General features: G+C 42.1%; 1 protein-coding gene across 1 annotated transcript in view; it reads right to left on the reverse strand.

Moving 5' to 3' along the window:
- Positions 1-19415, reverse strand: part of LOC115473276 (TBC1 domain family member 24-like) — a 57500-nt gene that overhangs the window by 1194 nt on the left and 36891 nt on the right. The window contains exons 4-6 of the mRNA XM_030208100.1: positions 10161-10224; positions 5946-6044; positions 4558-4912 (exon numbers count right to left, since the gene is read on the reverse strand). Of these exons, the coding sequence (XP_030063960.1) occupies positions 4558-4912; positions 5946-6044; positions 10161-10224 (518 nt within the window). The remainder of the gene's footprint in view (positions 1-4557; positions 4913-5945; positions 6045-10160; positions 10225-19415) is intronic.

Below are 19415 nucleotides of genomic sequence, written 5' to 3' on the forward strand. Positions count from 1 at the left end.
GAAACAGACTCAGACAATCACATATAAAGCTTCTGGTCAGATGTGTAACTAAATAGACCTTAGCCAGTCTTCTGATTTTGTTTACCAATGTATGAGGTGCTCTTATAAACATAAAAATATTTTACACACTATGGGCTTCGTTTACTAAACTGCACTAGTGATTCCTGTATGGTAAATGTGATGCTTAATGGTTAGTGCAGCGGGCTTTGATCCTGGCAACATGGGTTCAATTCCCACTGCTGCTCCTTGTGACTTTAGGCAAGTCAAATGCACAAGGGGCATTTTTGGATATGACATCTAAGTCTGAATTTGGATGTTTTTTGTAAAACGTCCAAAACCAGAACAGGAAAGGTCATTTTCTACAAAAAAAAAAAAAAAAGTCTATCTTTTATCTTTGAAAATGCGGTTTGGAAAAATGTTTTGTGATTTGGGGGAGTAAAGGGAGGTGATCCCGATTCCCCTCAGTGGTCATCTGGTCATTTGCGGCACCTCTTGTGTGGAGTAGAGTAGTAGCCTAGTGGTCAGTGCAGCAGACCTTGATCCTGGGTAAGTAGGTTCAATTCCCACTGCAGCTATTTGCTATAAAAACAGGTCTAGCTCAGAATGTCTAGACAGACTTCAGAGAAAGACATCCAAAAAGAGGTTTCAATAATACAGATTTGGACATGTCTGTGAGATAAACATCCAAATGCTGACATGTCACTTTTTGGACATCTATCTTTTTTGAAAATCAGCCTGTTAACCAGGTAGGGGGGGGAGGTCTCTCATTCCCCTTATATCACGTTGAATATCAATCCAGGTAATACTTCCTGACTGCTGCTGTTGTGTTTGTGAGAGCATTTCACCAGGAATCAGCATGTTATAGATTTTATTTAAAACGCATCACTCTGATGTTTTAGTAAATGGAATAATAAGGCTTTCTTATATCCGGAAAAGGGTGCACTCTCACACAAGTTTGTGATCTCAGTTAAACATCTACAAAATGCCAAAAGCATTTTCTTAGTGCTTCTGAGCTGAAAATACCAAATCTATGCCATTTCTCATAAGGATGCATGCTGGTAAAAATATTTAATTAGTTTTCATTTTAATTGCCATTTTTTACACACTCTATGGCATTTTAACATGCTCTGTAGCATTTTAATGTGCATTATTCAACAACATACATTAGTTTATATGTTCATGCTTGATAAAGTGGCTATTTTAGAAGCCTTATTCGTAGATACACATACAAAATCCCATTTTAGAAAGCTGGGATTTTCACTTGTAAAGTTGCCTTATGAGCAATAGAAAGGGGGCAGGGCTTGGGTGGGACCAAAATCTACAAGCGAATTCCCCGTTTCAGAAAGGGAATGCGGGTGGATGCCTTAATTTATCAGCATTGGGATTTGTAGCTGCTTGTTTACTCTTTCCAAAAATACTAGCACCAGAGGGCACACAATGAAGCTGCAAAATAGTAAATTTAAAACAAATTGGAGAAAATATTTCTTCACTCAACATGTAAATAAACTCTGGAATTCGTTGCCAGAGAATGTGGTAAAAGCAGTTAGTTTAGCGGGGTTTTAAAAAGGTTTGTATAACTATCTAAAAGAAAGTCCGTAAGTCATTGTTAAGATGGACTTGGGGGAAATCCACTGTTTATTGCTAGGATAAGCAGCATAAAATGTATTGTACTGTTTTGGGATCTATATATAATTATTGTTTTTTCTCCCTCAAAATTGAAAGTACAGAAAGATTGTAGCCTCTGTACTTAATCACAAGTAGAATTCTAAAAGAGCAGATATATATACATGTAAGAATTGGTCCTTCCATGTACAAGTTGCCAAATTCCTTCCATTGCTGTTTTCCACATTGGCAGTGGTAAAATGGATGTTTAAATCCCTTTTGCGTGCACTTATTTTTAAGGTGCTCTAATAAACTGAATGTGCATTAATGAATGCACAACCCCAGTTTCTCATACCAGCACCTGCAACGATGGTGCCAAGGAATATTCCTGGCTTTTACTTGCATTCTTTCCTTGCAGAATCATATTAACTTCCTCATAAAGGACACACAGGGCCAGCTCTCTGGCTCAGTGACCTGTGCTATGCATTTTAATATGAGACATCTCATGTTTGATTCTTGGATCAGGTTTTCTCTGTCACAGATCAGCTAGAAATGCACAGTGCATGTTCACAGCTTGTATGTGTGCAGGGGGCAGTCAGGGAGAGTCATTCTCTTTGTTAAGGGTGATAAGTGGTGACCAGATTTAGAGCCCATGATACAGGATCTGCATTGAAACTTGGTGCATGGGTTCTAGCCTCAGGATTGTGGTTACCATGACCACAATAGGACAAGTGGGAAGGTAAGTCTAATTCAGCAGAAGAAAAATCTTCAGGTAGGTGCAAAAGAAGTCTGATGGCACAACTATCTTTGGACTAGTTCCAGAGCTGGAAGAAGAAGAAAGGAAGATATACATTAAAGAAGAAAAAATTAAATACATAGAATTCAGTTAGAAGTCCTTATGCTCCTTTTCAGCTGTATTTCAATATTTTGGTAATTTTCTGATGTTCTGTTCACCAAGGTTAATTACTATTGATAGGACAACATGTAGTAAAGGCTGGGTAATCATTGTAGTTCCCAAGAACCTTGAATTCCCTTAATGCACTACAGGTAAGGACATTATCATCATGTTTACTGCTGGATGAAGTATCAATACCCAGTAAATGGAAGAGATAGCCTTCGAGGAACTAACTTTTGAGCAACAATTTAAGTAAAAATAGGTGAAATCATGGAAAAGAATTACTGGACCTACCAGCTGAGAAGGGAAATGGTCTGCAAAACTGATTGTAAGCTCTTCGAGCAGGGACTGTCCTTCCATGTTAAATTGTACAGCGCTGCGTAACCCTAGTAGCGCTTTAGAAATGTTAAGTAGTAGTAGTAGTTGAATCTGAGAATTGTTAGACAGCCAAAGTCTAAATGGGCATCATCTATTTCTTGCTAGAGTACACTGTCCAGTCAGGTGGTGCTGAATTCTTTAGGAGTATCTATGACTAGATGTGAACTTGCAGGAACCGCCTCTAGCCTGCCTGTTGATTCCAGTAGGAAGTGGACTGGATTTGACTGCTGTATTTAACTTCCTCTTTGCTGTCTGATTCCTACCAGCATAACAGCCTCAGGTGAAAGTAAAGATGGGGAAAATGGGACAACAGCCCAGGGTGCAAATCTTCTTGGGGGAGAAAATTTATTGAAATGGAAGTGAGGATGAAAAGTCAAAAGACTGATGCTGTTGTTCTACTTTCTGGGTTGTGAAATAGAGTGAGAGAAGACTGGGGATCAGAGTGAAAGGGAAGGAAGAAGGAAGGATTGGTCAATGCTGAATACTCTACAACTGACCTATTTGGATCTAGTCTTGGTGTTCTTATTTCCACTTTAAAGCCTGCCTTATACTACTACTTACTACTACTTATCATTTCTATAGCGCTACTAGACGTACGCAGAGCTGTACACTTGAACATGAAGAGACAGTACCTGCTTGACAGAGCTTACAATCTAATTAGGACAGACAAACAGGTCAAACAAGAGATAAGGGAATATTAAAGTGAGGATGATAAAATAAGGGTTCTGAACAAGTGAATAAGGGTTAGGAGTTAAAAGCAGCATAAAAAAGGTGGGCTTTTAGCTTAGATTTGAAGACGGCCTTATGTCCTACTCATCTCCTTGTTCTATTATGCTACTATTTATTTAGATTTGCTATACTGCTTTATTTGCAGCACAAGTCAGGGTGGTTTACAGTTGTATAAAATCAATGCTACCCGCTGTTCCTACCCCAGGACAAATCTCTTTAATTTGAATGATCTCAGTCATTTTTTTAAAACCTAGAATATGCAAACATTTGTTTTTCTTCCCTTGCAGATGTCTGCCCGATATTTAAAACCATTTAACCAGCCAGGAATGGTTCCTGGCCGGTTAAATGATACTTAACTAGCTATCTGGCAATATTCAGTGGGAGATAGCCGGATATCTTCCCCTGAATATTGCTGGTCAGCACTTAGTGAATAACCAGTTATATCACAAGATATAACCGACTATCTGCCGATATTCAGTGCATCGCCGGCTAAGTTTGGTGGCCAAACTAGGCTGTCAAAATACCCAGATTATCTTTGGCCAGTTTAAACTTAACTGGCCAGTGCTGACTATCGGCTTGACCAGTTACATTTAAACTGGTCAAAAATCACTCGGATAGTCAATGTCGGTCATCAGAAACAGCCCAGTATTGAATATCCGGGCTAACCACAGACTGTGGGAGTTAGCTGAGCTTCCTCCTGTGGTCTGAATATGGAGTCCATTATCTTCAGCAGTATCTACTGCTACCTGTTGATATGCATAGGCCACGTTCATCTTACCCTTAAAGTAACAAGTATACTGAAATAATACAATTTAGCCCCATCCATTGTGTCACCCATGTTATCTTAACCCTAATCCTGTCTTGATTTCCAAACCCACTGTAGAATTCATTAAGAGTTGGACTAATGTCTTAAAGCAGGATTGGAGAACATGTGTTCTAAATTTGCAACATACCAATAATGATGCCTTCGTGAGATCCTGACATAAACATGGAAGCTGTTTTGGAGGGCAGCTGGAAATGCCTGACTGACAGGAAGGGTGAGAGACGCTCAGCAGCTCCCACCACAGGAACCATTAAGTAGTTTGAAATTCCATGACTACCAGGAGATGAGGATAGGGGTGAAGATGATAGGGAAGGTGAAGGTGAGAGCCGAGGAGATCCAGGAGAAGGAGACCGTGAGCGAGGCAGACGTGAAGAGCGAGGCAGGCGTGGAGAGCGAGGACAGCGTGGTGAGGGTGGGGCTGCCATTTTGCTCAGCTCTGGCTTCTTGGCTACCACCCACTCATATTTCTCCATTTCAGGACGAACCTTTAAAAGAGAAGCAACCATTTCACCATGATCTTGGGTCTGTGAAATTTTGATTCAGAATCCTCAGCAAGCAAACCTAAAATATTCCTCTGAGCTGCACCAAAACATTTTCATTGCTGTGTAAGAAAATCTCATGAAAGCTAAATATTTCTAGACATGTGGAGGCATATTTTCAAAGCACTTAGACTTACAAAGTTCCATAGTAATCTATGGAACTTTAAGTGCTTTGAAAATGAGCCCCACAGCCATTTAGTAGTTTAGAAATATTAAAGAACTAAAACCAAAAACTAATTTAAAGAATCCATTCAGCTGACTGATTACTAAGGAAGTAATTACTAAGGTGTGGTAAAAGTTGGCTTTTTATCCCACTGTAGTTTATATAAGGGCAAAAAGCTAGTGCTAAGGGGTTCAGCCTCATTTTGAACCTGGTGGTGGCTGGGGCAGGAGCAATTGGGGATTGTTCATTCTCAGAGCACCCTAGACTTCCAGGGTGGGGGTCTTTAGTTGTGGTCTCTATGGGGAGGGAGGCTCTTTAGTAGGCATCTTCAGGGGAGGCCCTTTGGAGTGGACTTCTCAGGGGGATCTCTGCAGGGTAGAGTGCTTTTGGAGGGGGAAAGCATGCTTCATCTCCAGCATCTTTAAGATGCTGCCTGGGAGCACTGGTTAGTGGCCTGATGCTCCAACTGTTGGTGGACAAATGAGCCCAACCCAACTTAACACAAAGGGCAGCATACAGCAACAGGGTGGCAAACAGGCAGCAAGTCTTAATAATGTATATGGACTTCTCCCTCAATCACTTTCCTTCTCTCCAAATCATAGGAACCCTACATAGATTTAGTGATCTCCCCCCTCCCTATACTCTACCACCCTATTTTCTTTAAGCTTCGATTTGGGGCACACCTTTATTCAGGTAAACCTTACTCAGTGCAATAAGCCATTAAATTCATCACTATATATATACTAATACCTCAGAAAATCAGCTAAACACATAAAAATGCATCATAAATAAATGGTTAGGGCTCTGCCAACTTACGCTGAAAACGAAGCATTCCCCTGTCCCAAAGAAAGTGGCAACTTGTCCGCTGTGGTGTTTCCTTTCTTCCCAGTCTGAGGACAGGAAGGCACCACACACCTGACAAAGAGTCAGATTCACCGGTAAAAGAACAGTGGCAACAGATACCAATGACATTTGTAAAAGAATCGTATGTAGTGTAAACTATGCATGGAAAAAAATTGGGGTTCATTTATGGATTTGTACTGGTCAATATTCAAAGCAATTTAACTGGCCAGAAACAGTTTCTGGCCGGTTAAATCACTGATTTGAGACTAACCTGCCATTTTTAGTAGTACTTAACTGGTTAGTGTCACTGAAAATGGTTAGTGCCTATCTCAAAACTGGCTATTTTGGGGGCATTCTGGGTTGGAGTCAGCACTTGGCTGGTTAAGAGGCCCATTTACAGAGCAGCGGTGAGCCCAGCATGGGCTTACCACTTGCTCTTCCGGGACTACTCAGGAGCATAGCTATGTGGGGCCACGGGGGCCTGGTCACCCATAGATTTGCCCCTGGACCCCCCTGACGATGACCCTCTTGACCCCCCCTCCCGCCGCCAACAACCCGCCGTCGCCAACCCGCCATTGCCTACCTTTGCTGGCGGGGGACCCCAACCCCCGCCAGCCAAGGTCCTCTTCTTCCTTCGTTCTGTTTCTGTGAGTCTGACATCCTGCATGTACAACGTGCAGGATGTCAGACTAGAACGAAGTCTTGCGCGGGATTGGGAAAAAGAGGACCTCGGCTGGCGGGGGTTGGGGTCCCCCACCAGCAAAGGTAAGCGACGGTGACGTTGGGTTGATGGTGGCGCCCCTGGGACTACTGCCAGCTCATCGCAGCCATTGGTGGTAGTCCAGCCCCAAGTGAGCGCCATTTCTGGGGGGAAGAAGAAAACCTACAGAAATGGCTTGTGCAGCGGTAACCCGGTGATAATCAGGCATCACATGTGCTGCCTGGTTACCGCTGGGTTAGCGCAGGATCCCTTATTGCCACCTCAATGAGTGGCAGTAAGGGCTCTCCGCCACATGGCCACGCGATAAGAGTTTTCTTACCGAATGGCCATGTGTGTCTGGGGGTCTTTTACCCGCTGCGGTGTAAAGGGTCCTGGCACATGTGACAAACAGCCCCCACCACTAGCACAGGGTCCTTTTTCCTGCAGCTTGGTAAAAGGACCCCGTAGTGCGATATTTGGCGCTTAACCGGCCAAGGTAGCAGCATAAATAGGACCACATAAAAGTCAGTGTCTACCTTTATATAGTGCCCCATAACTGGTTAAATGCTGAATATCGCACTTAACTTGCTATGCTTTGGTCAGCATTGAATTTCCAGGCATAATGCCGGAGACAGTCGACAAAATGCTGAGTGCTGCTGACAAAATATCGACCCCCAACGTATTTGGATCATTTGTTGCATTCATTTACATTCAAGTAAATAGAGCAAGCAATTTTGCACTCTAACAGTAGTTTTTTTTTTTCCATCCAGTATTAACCAAATTTGCTAGCAAGCATCTGCCACAGAGGCAGCAGCACCAAGAGTGCCATGAAGACCCCAGAGCACCAAAGAAGGGCACAGGGAACCAACAAAGATATGAAGACTCAAATCTACCATTGGCGGAAATACCCCAAAATAATGGGAGAGGACTGAAGCACCATCCATATTAATCAGAAGACCACTTAGTAATGAGGATGGGATAAAGCAGCACCAACATTGGCAGGAAGACTTCAAGGCACTGGGAGAAGGGTAAAGTGGCACCAACATTGGTACAAAACCCCAAATCCTCTGAGCATTTTGCAAAGAAGCACAACAAGGTTTGTTAAGGTCAACGCTGTGTGAGAAATAAGCCCATGAGAGGAGTGTATGAAGAAGTACCCAAGTTTCTTTATAAATGGGTTTGCCTGAGAGAATTTGATGGAAATCGCCAACGTATGGGGACACCGATAAAGGTGCTTTATTCTCAGGGCTGGCCCTATCCTTGACTACCTGTGCTTTAAACACACGGTCCCACTTTTCTGCCCTTGTCGGCTTATGCAAATGAGGGCCAACAATGAGTCCCTGCACATGACCCCCGCATCCATCCGCATCCCTCACAAGCTGCCCGTTGGTGTTCACGTGCTTTTTTGAGAGTTTTGTGTTTTTGTTCATTTGTGCTTAGGCCTTGAGGTTTTCTCGTTCCCAATTGTCTAGGACCCTTTATTTTATTTCACTGGTGATTTTGCTGTAGCTCCCCTGCTTTTTCAGTATCAGTGCCCTTTTCTTTTCCAGAGATACCTTTACCCCTCCTCTCTGTGCCTTTGAAAATTGACCAACATGAAAATGTATCTACAGAGATCTTCATCTACAGGTAATTGTTTTAGCCAAAACATTGCACAGAGATTCAAAAATGCCAAACTATACATTTCATTGTCTCCCCTATCCTAACCCTGTCCCAGAAGGCCTCTGTAAAAATGGGGGTAATAGGACACGTGTTGAGAAACAAGGTGTATATTTTTACCATAAACAGATGTGAGAATTTTTGGATAGCCTATTTACCCAGGCAAATGGCTTGTGAAAATTACCCTTGTAAGGCTAATTTCATGACATTTTCCAGGTATATTTACAGGCAGAAAATGAAAATTGTATAGCTAAATACATATGCAATTATGTGTAAGTACATGTATTAACAAGATGACCCATACTTATATTCACACTGCAGGTAGGCATTCATGGGACGTAGTGTGGGTAGAGTGGAGTGGAGTTTTGATGTATGTGTGTGTTTTTGTAAAATTTGTGATTACACACATAAATGGAATGAATACATTTATTCCATTTGTGCGCTGAAGGGCCATTGAATGAGCCTTGTTATAAAATTACCTCCATTACACAAAAAGAGTTGGAAAGCCCAACCTATGTAGAAAGTATCATATATCCCCAACACAGTTACCTCCCTTGATATGTATTATATTTGGCTCATGAAGAGCTCAAACCCTTTCTTTTTTCTGTTTATGTGTTAAACGTTAATAAAGATTCATGTTAAAAAAACATTACCTCCATTATGTGCATATTAAAAGAACATTGGGGGCCCTTGTACTAAGCTGCAGTAAAAGGGGCCCTATGCTAGCGGCAGCAACCATTTTTGCTGCACGCCAGGACCCCTTTTACCACAGTAGGTGAAAATAGCCCAAAATTAAATGGCTGTGTAGTAAGTTCACGCTTGCCATGCAGCCATTTCGGGAGAGAAAGCACTTACCGCCACTCAGGGGCATAGCCAGACCTCGGCGGGAGGAGGGGCAGAGCCCGAGGTGGGGGGCACTGTTCAGCTGCCTCCCCCCGCCGCTGACCCCCCCCCCCCCGCCACTTTGGACCCCCCCGCCTTACGTTCTGCACCGTGCATGTAGCCCCGTGCAGGACGTAAGGCGTCAGAAGCAGATGATCACACAACGAAGGCGCCATAGTCGACCGGCGCTGAAGACTCTTCGGCTGGCGGAGATTGGGGACCCACGCCAGCAACCAAGGTACCTGATGCGGCGCCGGGGCGGGCAGCACCGGGGGGGGGGGGGTCAAATGTAGAGGGGGCCAGGGCGTAATCTGTGGGGGCCCATGCCCCCGTGGCCCCACATAGCTACGCCCCTGCCATCACTCATTGAGGTGGCAGTAAGGGCTCCCGCGCTAACCTGACGGTAATTGGGCTGCGTGCAATGCTGCCCAATTATCGCTGAGTAACCCTCAATATTTCCGCTAGCACCAGAAATGGTGCATGCTGTGGACAGAACTACAGCCGCTACCCCACGTTGGGCCAGTGGTAGTTTTGGGTTGCTGCTCAGCAGCAATCCTTTAGTAAAAGGGCCCCATTGTTAGCAACCAAAATGGCTTCCATTGGTTAAGGTAGGTCACAAAATAAGCTCCTAAATAAAACCATAAAAATCCTTCAGGGGCATAGCCAGACATTGAAGTGGGAGGGGGCCACAGCCCAAAGTGAGGGGGCACATTTTGGTCCATGGGGGGGGGGGGGGGGGGGGATAAAATCAGGACTGGATTTGCCTGTACTGAAAAAAACTGGAGCCAGTTGCCAACCCCAGGCGTGAGCAACTCCATTATTTCCTTACATCCATCCTGTGCTGCTCTCTGAGCATTTCTTTCTTGCCTTCCTGTGGCATTCCCCTTTTATCAGCAGCACGTCCTGTGTTTATACACACAACATTTCATATTTTGAAAATAGCCTACCTCACCATCAGTTGTTTTTATCAGTAGTATCGTTGGCTCATAACCTTCACAATGTGAATAAAACCTGAGTGAGGAAACAGAGTTAGAACAAGTTTTAAGCTTGGGAATTGTACAGACTGCCTTGTTGAACATTTGCAAGCCATTTCCTAGGTTGAGTGGAGTGGGATGGGGAGACATGGGGCCTTACACAAAATGCTAAGCTGTTTTTTTTAGAAAGGTTTTTTGTTTTTTTGCTTTTTGGTGGGAATGGGAATATAGGACTTAGTTAACATGGAGGGGCATAATCGAAAAGGACGCCCAAGTTTTGTTGAGGACATCCTCGCAAAACGTCCCGGTGGAGGGGCGGAGAAACCCGTATTATCAAAACAAGATGGATGTCCACCTTTCGTTTCAATAATACGGTCGGGGACGCCCAAATCTTGAAATTTAGGTCATCCTTAGAGATGATCATCCCTAGACTTGGTCGTTTCTGATTTTTGGCGATAATGGAAACCAAGGACACCTATCTCAGAAACGACCAAATGCAAGCCCTTTGGTCATGGGAGGAGCCAGCATTTGTAGTGCACTAGTCTCCTTGACATGCCAAGACACCAACTGGGCAACCTAGGGGGCACTGCAGTGGACTTCATAAAATGCTCCCAGGAACATAGCTCCCTTACTTTGTCTGCTGAGCCCCCCAACCCCCCCTAAAACCCCCAACCCCCAACTATACACCACTACCATAGCCCTTATGGGTGAAGGGGGGCACCTAGATGTGGGTACAGTGGGTTTCTGTTGGGTTTTGGAGGGCTTGCTGATTCCTCAACAAATGTAACAGGTAGGGAGGGGAGGTGGGCCTGGGTCCGCCTGCCTGAAGTGCACTGCACCCACTAAAACTGCTCCAGGGACCTGCATACTGCTGTGATGGCCCTGAGTATGACATCTGAGGCTGGCACAAAATATTTTTAAAGATGTTTTTTGAGGGTGGGAGGGGGTTAGTGACCACTGCGGGAGTAAGGGGAAATCATCCCGATTCTCTCCGGTGGTCATCTGGTCATTTCGGGCACCTTTTTGTGCCTTGGTCGTAAGAAAAACAGGACCAGGTAAAGTCGTCCAAGTGTTCGTCAGGGACGCCCTTTTTTCCTATTATGGGTCGAGGACGTCCATGTGTTAAGCACGCCCAAGTCCTGCCTTTGCTACGTCTCCGATATGCCCCCTTGAACTTTGGCCATCCCTGCGATGGAAAGCAGTTGGGGACGTCCAAAATCGGCTTTCGATTATACCGATTTGGACATCCCTGTGAGAAGGACACCCACCTTCCGATTTGTGTCGAAAGATGGGCGTCCTTCTCTTTCGATCTATAACTGCAAATATTGTACGATAGACAGTACTGTATGTTTGAAAGCCTAGCCTCCCTGTGCTGGTATATATAAAAGAAAATTGTAGTCATTATTAATAATACTATTGCTTTCGTGCTCTCTATAATTAATAATAATAAATGTATTCTCTGCACGTAAATCGTGTTCACACAGTCTTTTTCCTCTTTTAGTTATTTAATCTTTTAGACTTCAGATTTCACCGGTGTGTCTATTACATATCATAAACTACACCTCACCGCTAAGTTTAAAAATAAACTGCGGGAATCCTCATTAGTCTTAAATGTTCTTAATTTTTTTACTTCTTTTTTACATGTTTTATAACTCTTAAACGTAGCACTTATCTTGTTTTCCGGTTTTTTCTACTGGTTACTAAGACGCTCTTAGTAACCAGTAGAAAAAACCGGAAAACAAGATAAGTGCTACGTTTAAGAGTTATAAAACATGTAAAAAAGAAGTAAAAAAATTAAGAACATTTAAGACTAATGAGGATTCCCGCAGTTTATTTTTAAACTTAGCGGTGAGGTGTAGTTTATGATATGTAATAGACACACCGGTGAAATCTGAAGTCTAAAAGATTAAATAACTAAAAGAGGAAAAAGACTGTGTGAACACGATTTACGTGCAGAGAATACATTTATTATTAGTCATTATTAATAGTAATATTCTCCTTGAATTCATTATTAACTTGTCTGTTATTTGAGCTATCAAAGCAGTTTCAAAGCAAATTATGAATCCTGAACCCACGTAGAAGCCACATTACTAACATTCTGAATCTTAGTGTATATTGTTTATAGAGCTGTACTGAATAGCATATTTTACTATTCGGCCAAATATTAATAATGAAAAATATTATTGAGCTGAATATGAATAATGGGCACTGAGTTTTAACATAACAAATAATAAAAGAAGCAATGTGAAATCAGAGATGAAGTGTTTATTTCAGTAGGATTTAGAGCCCTGGATTATTTGTGTTCAAATTTTAATCACTATTCGGTCAAATATGAATAATGTATTTGGGCCACTTTTCGGGGCCAAATCAAATATGAATATTCAGTATAGCCCTAATTGTTTATGACATCATAATAATATTACACACACACACACACACACACACACACACACACTGAATGAACAAATCAGACCGTCATTTATGACAGGCTGCTCCTAAATGCTTAGCTGAATCATGGAAATGGCTGCTTCAATTACTTAGCAGTTAAATTAATTGATAAAAGGAGCATAATAGTACTTGTATAGAATCAGGTGCAGTTTTCTTTGAGCCCTGCCCTTAATTTGGTTCAGTACATCCATCATATTGATTCCTAAGAGATGGATGATATTTATAATCTGTGGGTAGATATATTCTGTGTCATTCCTAATGGCTGAGCAAAAGGAAGAGGAAGCGGCTGAACAAACATTATTCTGCCTGAAAAATGGATTTCTCTGGTAGGATATGGTTTGAATAATGGAATGATATTTTTATAAGCAGAATGCTGTCTTCAGAAGAATTTGTTCCACTGGAAGGAATAGGGAATCAAGGTTTCCTATGTAGCCTGCCCCCCTCCCTTGTTACCACAAAATAATCTATTTCATCAAGGTCATATGTGCTGTTTCAAAAATAAAAATAGCTCAAAAACTTCTGGATTTGCCTATGATATACTTGTAAAAGCACTGAAGAAAAGGAGATGGGAGCAGAAATATGGTAAACTGACCTCTAGTCGTATGTCGGAATGCACTGCTAGGGGTCAGGTGTCGCCATTTTGAATGATAGCAGTGCCGGAGAAAGGAGCGAGTGGCCATCACCTCTTTGAGGTGGGTAGAATGAATCTGGGGGATGTTCGGGGAGGGGGCTACAATATACTACCAGGAATTTTTTTTAATGTTAGGGCAGGGGGCTTGGGCATGGGCGTAGTTTGACAGTTTCATTTGGTGGGGCAAAGGGTGGGGTGTGTTTCTCTCCCGCTGCTGCTCCTCCTCCGCTGCCGCCCTCCCGGAGTCTTCCAGTGGCGCCCGGTATCACCCTCCCCCATCTTCCAATCTCCCAAGCCACCGGCAGCCTCAGCGAAAGAAGCACGCACGCTGCTTTAGATCTGTCCGGAGGCCCTTCTCTCTCCTACAGCTTCCCGCCTGCATGGGAACAGGAAGTTGATGGAGAAAGAAAGGCTTCCGGGGGTAGGTCTAAAGCAGCATGCGTGCTGCTTTCTCACAGAGGCTGCTGGCGGCTCGGGGATTGGAGGATGGGGTGGCAGCTCGTTTGGGGGGCATTGCCCCCTTGCCCCCCTAAACTACACCCATGCAGCTTGGGAGACTTTTAGACTACTAGAGGTTTTTTTAATGTCAGCACTACAGAGGTCAGGTTGAGCAAGGTGAGGGGGGGGCTGATAGACTACAAGGGACAGTCATGTGGGACAGTCATGCTGGGGCCAGTGGAGGAGTGGCCTAGTGGTTAGGGTGGTGGACTCTGGTCCTGGGAAACTGAGGAATTGAGTTCAATTCCCAATTCAGGCACAGGCAGCTCCTTGTGACTCTGGGCAAGTCACTTAACCCTCCATTGCCCCAGGTACAAATAATTACCTGTATATAATATGTAAGCCGCATTGAACCTGCTATGAGTGGGAAAGCACGGGGTACAAATGTAACAAAATAAATAACAGGGATTTTGTTTTTATGTCAGGAGGAAGACTCTCTAGACTACCAGGAACACTAACCCTTCTATGCTGCCTCAGACCAGGGGTATATTTCTAACATTGTACTTTCATTGTGCTCAGTCAAAAGCTATGCATTGCAATAGTTTATCTAATAGCCCCTTTAATGTACTGTGTGCCTTCTACTGTGCATGTAAATTTCTGCACTGATGCCTTTCTGCATCATGTGTCCAGTAATGTATGTAAAATCCCTTCAAGAATAGTTAAATACAAAATATATCAACTCTATTATAAATAATTTTATTCAAAAGCAAACATTACACATTTCAGAAAACTTGCGCTGGATGCCCGCTAACTAGACAATCCAGCTTATTTTCAAAAGAGAAAGACGCCCAGGTTTCGACCCAATTTGGGAGATGGACGTCTTTCTCCCGTGGGCGAACAAATTGGTATAATCGAAAGCCGATTTTGGTCATCTTTGTTGGAATAATGTATTGTATTTTACATGCATTGCCTGTCACCAATTTTTCTCTGTGATTACTCTGTGACCTCTGATGTGAATTTCCTAGAGAGGTCACACCCATGCAACTTCCTGTGGGGGTTAGGCACAGCACATGGAGCTCATGATCTCTCCTAAGCTGAGGATCTATGGTGTGAGCATCCATTACCATCTAAGCACATGGAAAGAGCTGATAATCCAAATGTATAGTATTATGTATATATAAGCCTGTCTGAATATAATCTAACTACAAACTGTGAGTAAACAGATGTTTTGTTACTTCAACTTTAAAGTGACTCAGCAGTGAATTATTCTGGGGTGTATGTGAGAGAGATGAAGAAAAGAAATTAACATTTCTAAAGCTGAAGCTGTGTGTATAAAATCTGCTAATTATTTACTACAAATAATCCAACAAAAGGGTTATGGGCCCAGCCCAGGAATTGAAAAGGAAGAGAAATATTACCAGGCAGTGAAAAAGCCACATTTTTTCTCTTAAGTTTTAAAAGAAAGATTCAGTCTGTCTCTCTCTCCCCCCACACACCAAACAGGCTAAGAAATGGCTGAGGGAGGAAATTCACCATTTTTCTACTCTCTCAAGGTGCCTAAATTAACTGAATTTAATTATCAGCAGTGGGAACTAAGATTCAGATGTCTCCTTCAAGCAAAGAAATTAAGTATACTGTATGTTTAGACCAAAACAGAACAGCTGAAAATATGGCTGAATGGGACAATGCAAACTATTATGTGAAGTGCATGTTTTTGGAAGCTCTCTCAGAGAAACAAGCCATATTAGTGGAGGCAAAAGATACAGCAAATGAAATTTTAGATAAACTGAGAACTATGTATGCAACTACATATGCAAAACAGCAACCAATTTGGTTAGCAGAGTTGAATGAAACCAAATTAAGGGATAAAAGTAAATGTAATGATCACATTATGCATCTTATGTCTTCATTTCAAAAGTTAGAACTTTCTGGAATTCCCATGTGTGATGCATTGAAAAGAGCATTTCTTTTTACCTCACTATCAAAGAAGTTTGATGTTTTTAGGTCTGTAAATGAAGCCATTGAAGGGCAATCTTTTGAACAGGCAGCATCAAAACTGAGGCAGGAATGCATAATTAATGATTCTGAGGAGATGTGTTCTCAAAGACAGTCAGAGAGAAATGAAACAAATCTCTTGGCAAAGAACAGAGGAAGGCGGAGCTATGGGAAAACTCCACCTAAGGGCAAGCTGATTTGCTATTCATGTGGAAAGGAGGGACATGTATCTAAATGGTGTAAGGAAACACAAAACACCCCCTCTAGCTCACCTAAGCCAATGGAACAAAAGAATTTTCCAAGCAGGACATGTACAAAAGACAATGATAAACATAAGAGCTTTCTAATGGCAGAAAAATCTTTGACTATGGTAAATAATAATTCAAATGAAAGTACTTGGATTTTGGATTCGGGGAGCACATGCCATTTAACCAATTGTAAGGATTTCTTTCAGGAAATGAGTCCAGAAGAAGGCATTCTTCAAACTGCAAACGCAGGGACTACTCAGATCCAAGCAAAAGGCATTGGATTCTTAAAATGCAAAGTGTCTAATGAAGTTAAAGAAATTCCTGTAAGTGATGTCTTGTATATTCCCCAAGCAGTTTGCAATATGCTTAGTGTATCTACATTAGATAAGAAGGGATTTGCGATTCATTTTGAAAACAGTAAGTGCACAATCTCTAAAAATGATGAAGTGTATGCTGAAGCTTTTATGCATAATGATGTTTATAAACTGAGCATTTCAGGTGAAGCCTCACATCTGGCGCAAGTAAGGAAGAATGATGGTAAATGTAGTCTGGAAATCTGGCACCGCCGCCTGGGACATCGTGATTTTAAGGTGATCCAGGATCTTTACAGTAAGCAACTTGCCACAGGCATTCAGATAAGTGCAGATACTGGTAAAATGGAGAAATGCATAGACTGTGTTACTCAAAAAGGTGTGAGACCCTCATTTCCTGCATACACAGGAAATAGGAGTAATAAAGTACTGGACTTAATACACAGTGACTTATGTGGACCGTTTAATATCCCATCATTGGGAAATAACAGATTTGTGCTAATATTCTTGGATGATTTCTCTAGATACTGTGTGGCCTATTTGCTGAAAGAAAAAAGTCAAGTCACAGACATGCTGAAGAAATACGTAGCCATGGTGAGCAATAAATTTGAAAGAAAACCAAAGGTTCTTCAGACCGACAATGGTGGTGAGTTCACTTCACAAAGCATGCGCACATTTCTAGAACAAGAAGGCATTCAGCATATCACAACAGTAGCTTATATACCAGAGCAAAATTCTGTTGCAGAGAGAAAATTTAGGTCACTTGTGGAAATGACCAGGTGTATGCTGTCAGATAGCAATCTCCCTAAAAGACTATGGGGGGAAGCCATTCTCACAGCAGTGTACCTACAAAACAGAATGCCAACTAAAGGCGCTGAGCGCACACCACATGAGACATGGCATGGTAGGAAGCCAAACCTGTCACACATAAGAACATTTGGAAGTACAGCATATGCTCATGTACCAAAGCAAAGAAGGCATAAGCTGGATTCCACAACAGAAAGGGGCATTTTAGTTGGCTATGCTCCAGGACACAAAGGATATAGAATTTTGAATCTGAAAACTGGCATTGTTGGCATAAGACATGTTACATATTTTGATGAAAACAAAAGGGTTGATAAAGGCTGGATTATCCCAGATGAGCCTTATCATCCAGAATATGAAACTAGAACCATAATAGACATGCCAGTGTATATAAATGCCATACCAAGGCAGATGTCTGAAAGCAACTCATCTGTATCTAACGAGGAACAGGCAGAGGAAGCAGACACAGAAAGGATCATTGCAGGAGACAATACAGTTGGAGAAGGGGAATCAATTGGAGAAGGACTCTCAGATTTAGAGGATGCGGAAAGGTCAGACCAACCTGTTGTCAGACGCTCATCCAGGGAAAACAAAGGTGTTCCACCCCCAAGACTGTCTTACCTAACAAAGTCAGCAGAAGCTCAAGAGCCCTTAACATGGGATGAGATTGAGAAAATGCCAGCAGAAGAAGCTGCTGAATGGCGTAAAGCTGCACAAGAAGAAATTGATGCATTGCATAAAAATAAGACTTGGATTCTTACAAAATTACCTCCTGGCAAGAAAGCTATAGGATGCAAATGGGTATTCAAGTTAAAAAGGAATGCACAAGGAAAAGTGGAAAGGTATAAAGCCAGATTAGTCGCAAAGGGATATCTTCAAAAATATGGAGAAGATTTTGATGAAGTGTTTGCACCTGTAGTGAAACACACGACAATTAGAACACTTCTGAGCATTGCAGTCTCAAAAGGCATGCAAGTCAACCACATTGATGTGAAAACAGCATTTCTTCATGGAGATATAACTGAAGACTTGTACATGGAACAGCCAACAGGTTTCATAAATACAAAACAAAGACAGCTAGTGTGTAAATTAAACAAAGGTCTTTATGGATTAAAGCAAAGTGCAAAATGTTGGAATGACAAATTGCATGAAATATTGACAAATTTAGGATTTAAGCAAGGTGAAGCAGATAAATGCTTGTACACTAGGTGCAGAAATGGACAATATGCATACATTTTAGCTTTTGTTGATGATCTGCTCATTGCAAGTGAAAGTGAGCAAGAGTACAAGGACATTGTAAAATATTTAAACCTGAATGTTGAGATAAAAGAACTTGGTAATGTGTCATACTATCTTGGTATAGAAATTGAGAAACAAAATGATGGTTCTTATCTTCTAAGCCAGAAGCAGAAAATAAATGAGCTTATTGAAAGTTTAGGTATGCAAGATGCCCAAGTTGTAAGCACTCCCATGATCACTGATTTTCTGAAGGATGAAACAGTAAGAGAACCTTTACCAGATAACATCCAATATAGATCAGCCATAGGTAAGCTTTTATATCTGACTACCACATACAGGGCTGATATAGCAAATGCAGTAGGAATTTTGAGCAGAAGGGTCAGCTCACCTACCAAATCAGATTGGACTGCAGTTAAAAGGATGGTAAGGTATTTAAAAGGTACCATTGATTGTAAATTAAAGATTTCAGCCAATAGTAATCCAAAACTAATATGTTACTGTGATTCAGATTGGGCAGGGGATCATTCTGATTATAAATCCACAAGTGGATATGTGTTTATGTATGGAAATGTACAAATTTCTTGGGCCAGTCATAAACAAAGTATTGTGAGTCTGTCTTCTACAGAAGCTGAATATGTGGCTGTATCAGAAGCATGCAGAGAACTGATGTGGATTGAAAAAACTTTTGCTGGATTTTGGAATAGCTGAACAGAGACCAATCCAGATAATGGAAGATAATCAGAGCTGCATCAGACTGTCACAGAATGACAAGGTTCAGTCACGCACCAAGCACATCGCAACGAAATATCACAACGTGCGAGAGCTGGCGAAAGAAGGGGTCATCAGTCTACACTATTGTCACACCAGTGAGATGACAGCTGACATCATGACCAAACCGTTACCCAGAGAACGTTTTGAGAATCTGCGAATAAAGCTTGGACTTTGTGTGAATTAATAATTGCATGACAGTTATGCATGAGAAGGGGTTTGTTGGAATAATGTATTGTATTTTACATGCATTGCTTGTCACCAATTTTTCTCTGTGATTACTCTGTGACCTCTGATGTGAATTTCCTAGAGAGGTCACACCCATGCAACTTCCTGTGGGGGTTAG

This window comes from Microcaecilia unicolor, chromosome 6 (genome assembly GCF_901765095.1).
Source record: "Microcaecilia unicolor chromosome 6, aMicUni1.1, whole genome shotgun sequence".
NCBI classification, from domain to species: domain Eukaryota; kingdom Metazoa; phylum Chordata; class Amphibia; order Gymnophiona; family Siphonopidae; genus Microcaecilia; species Microcaecilia unicolor.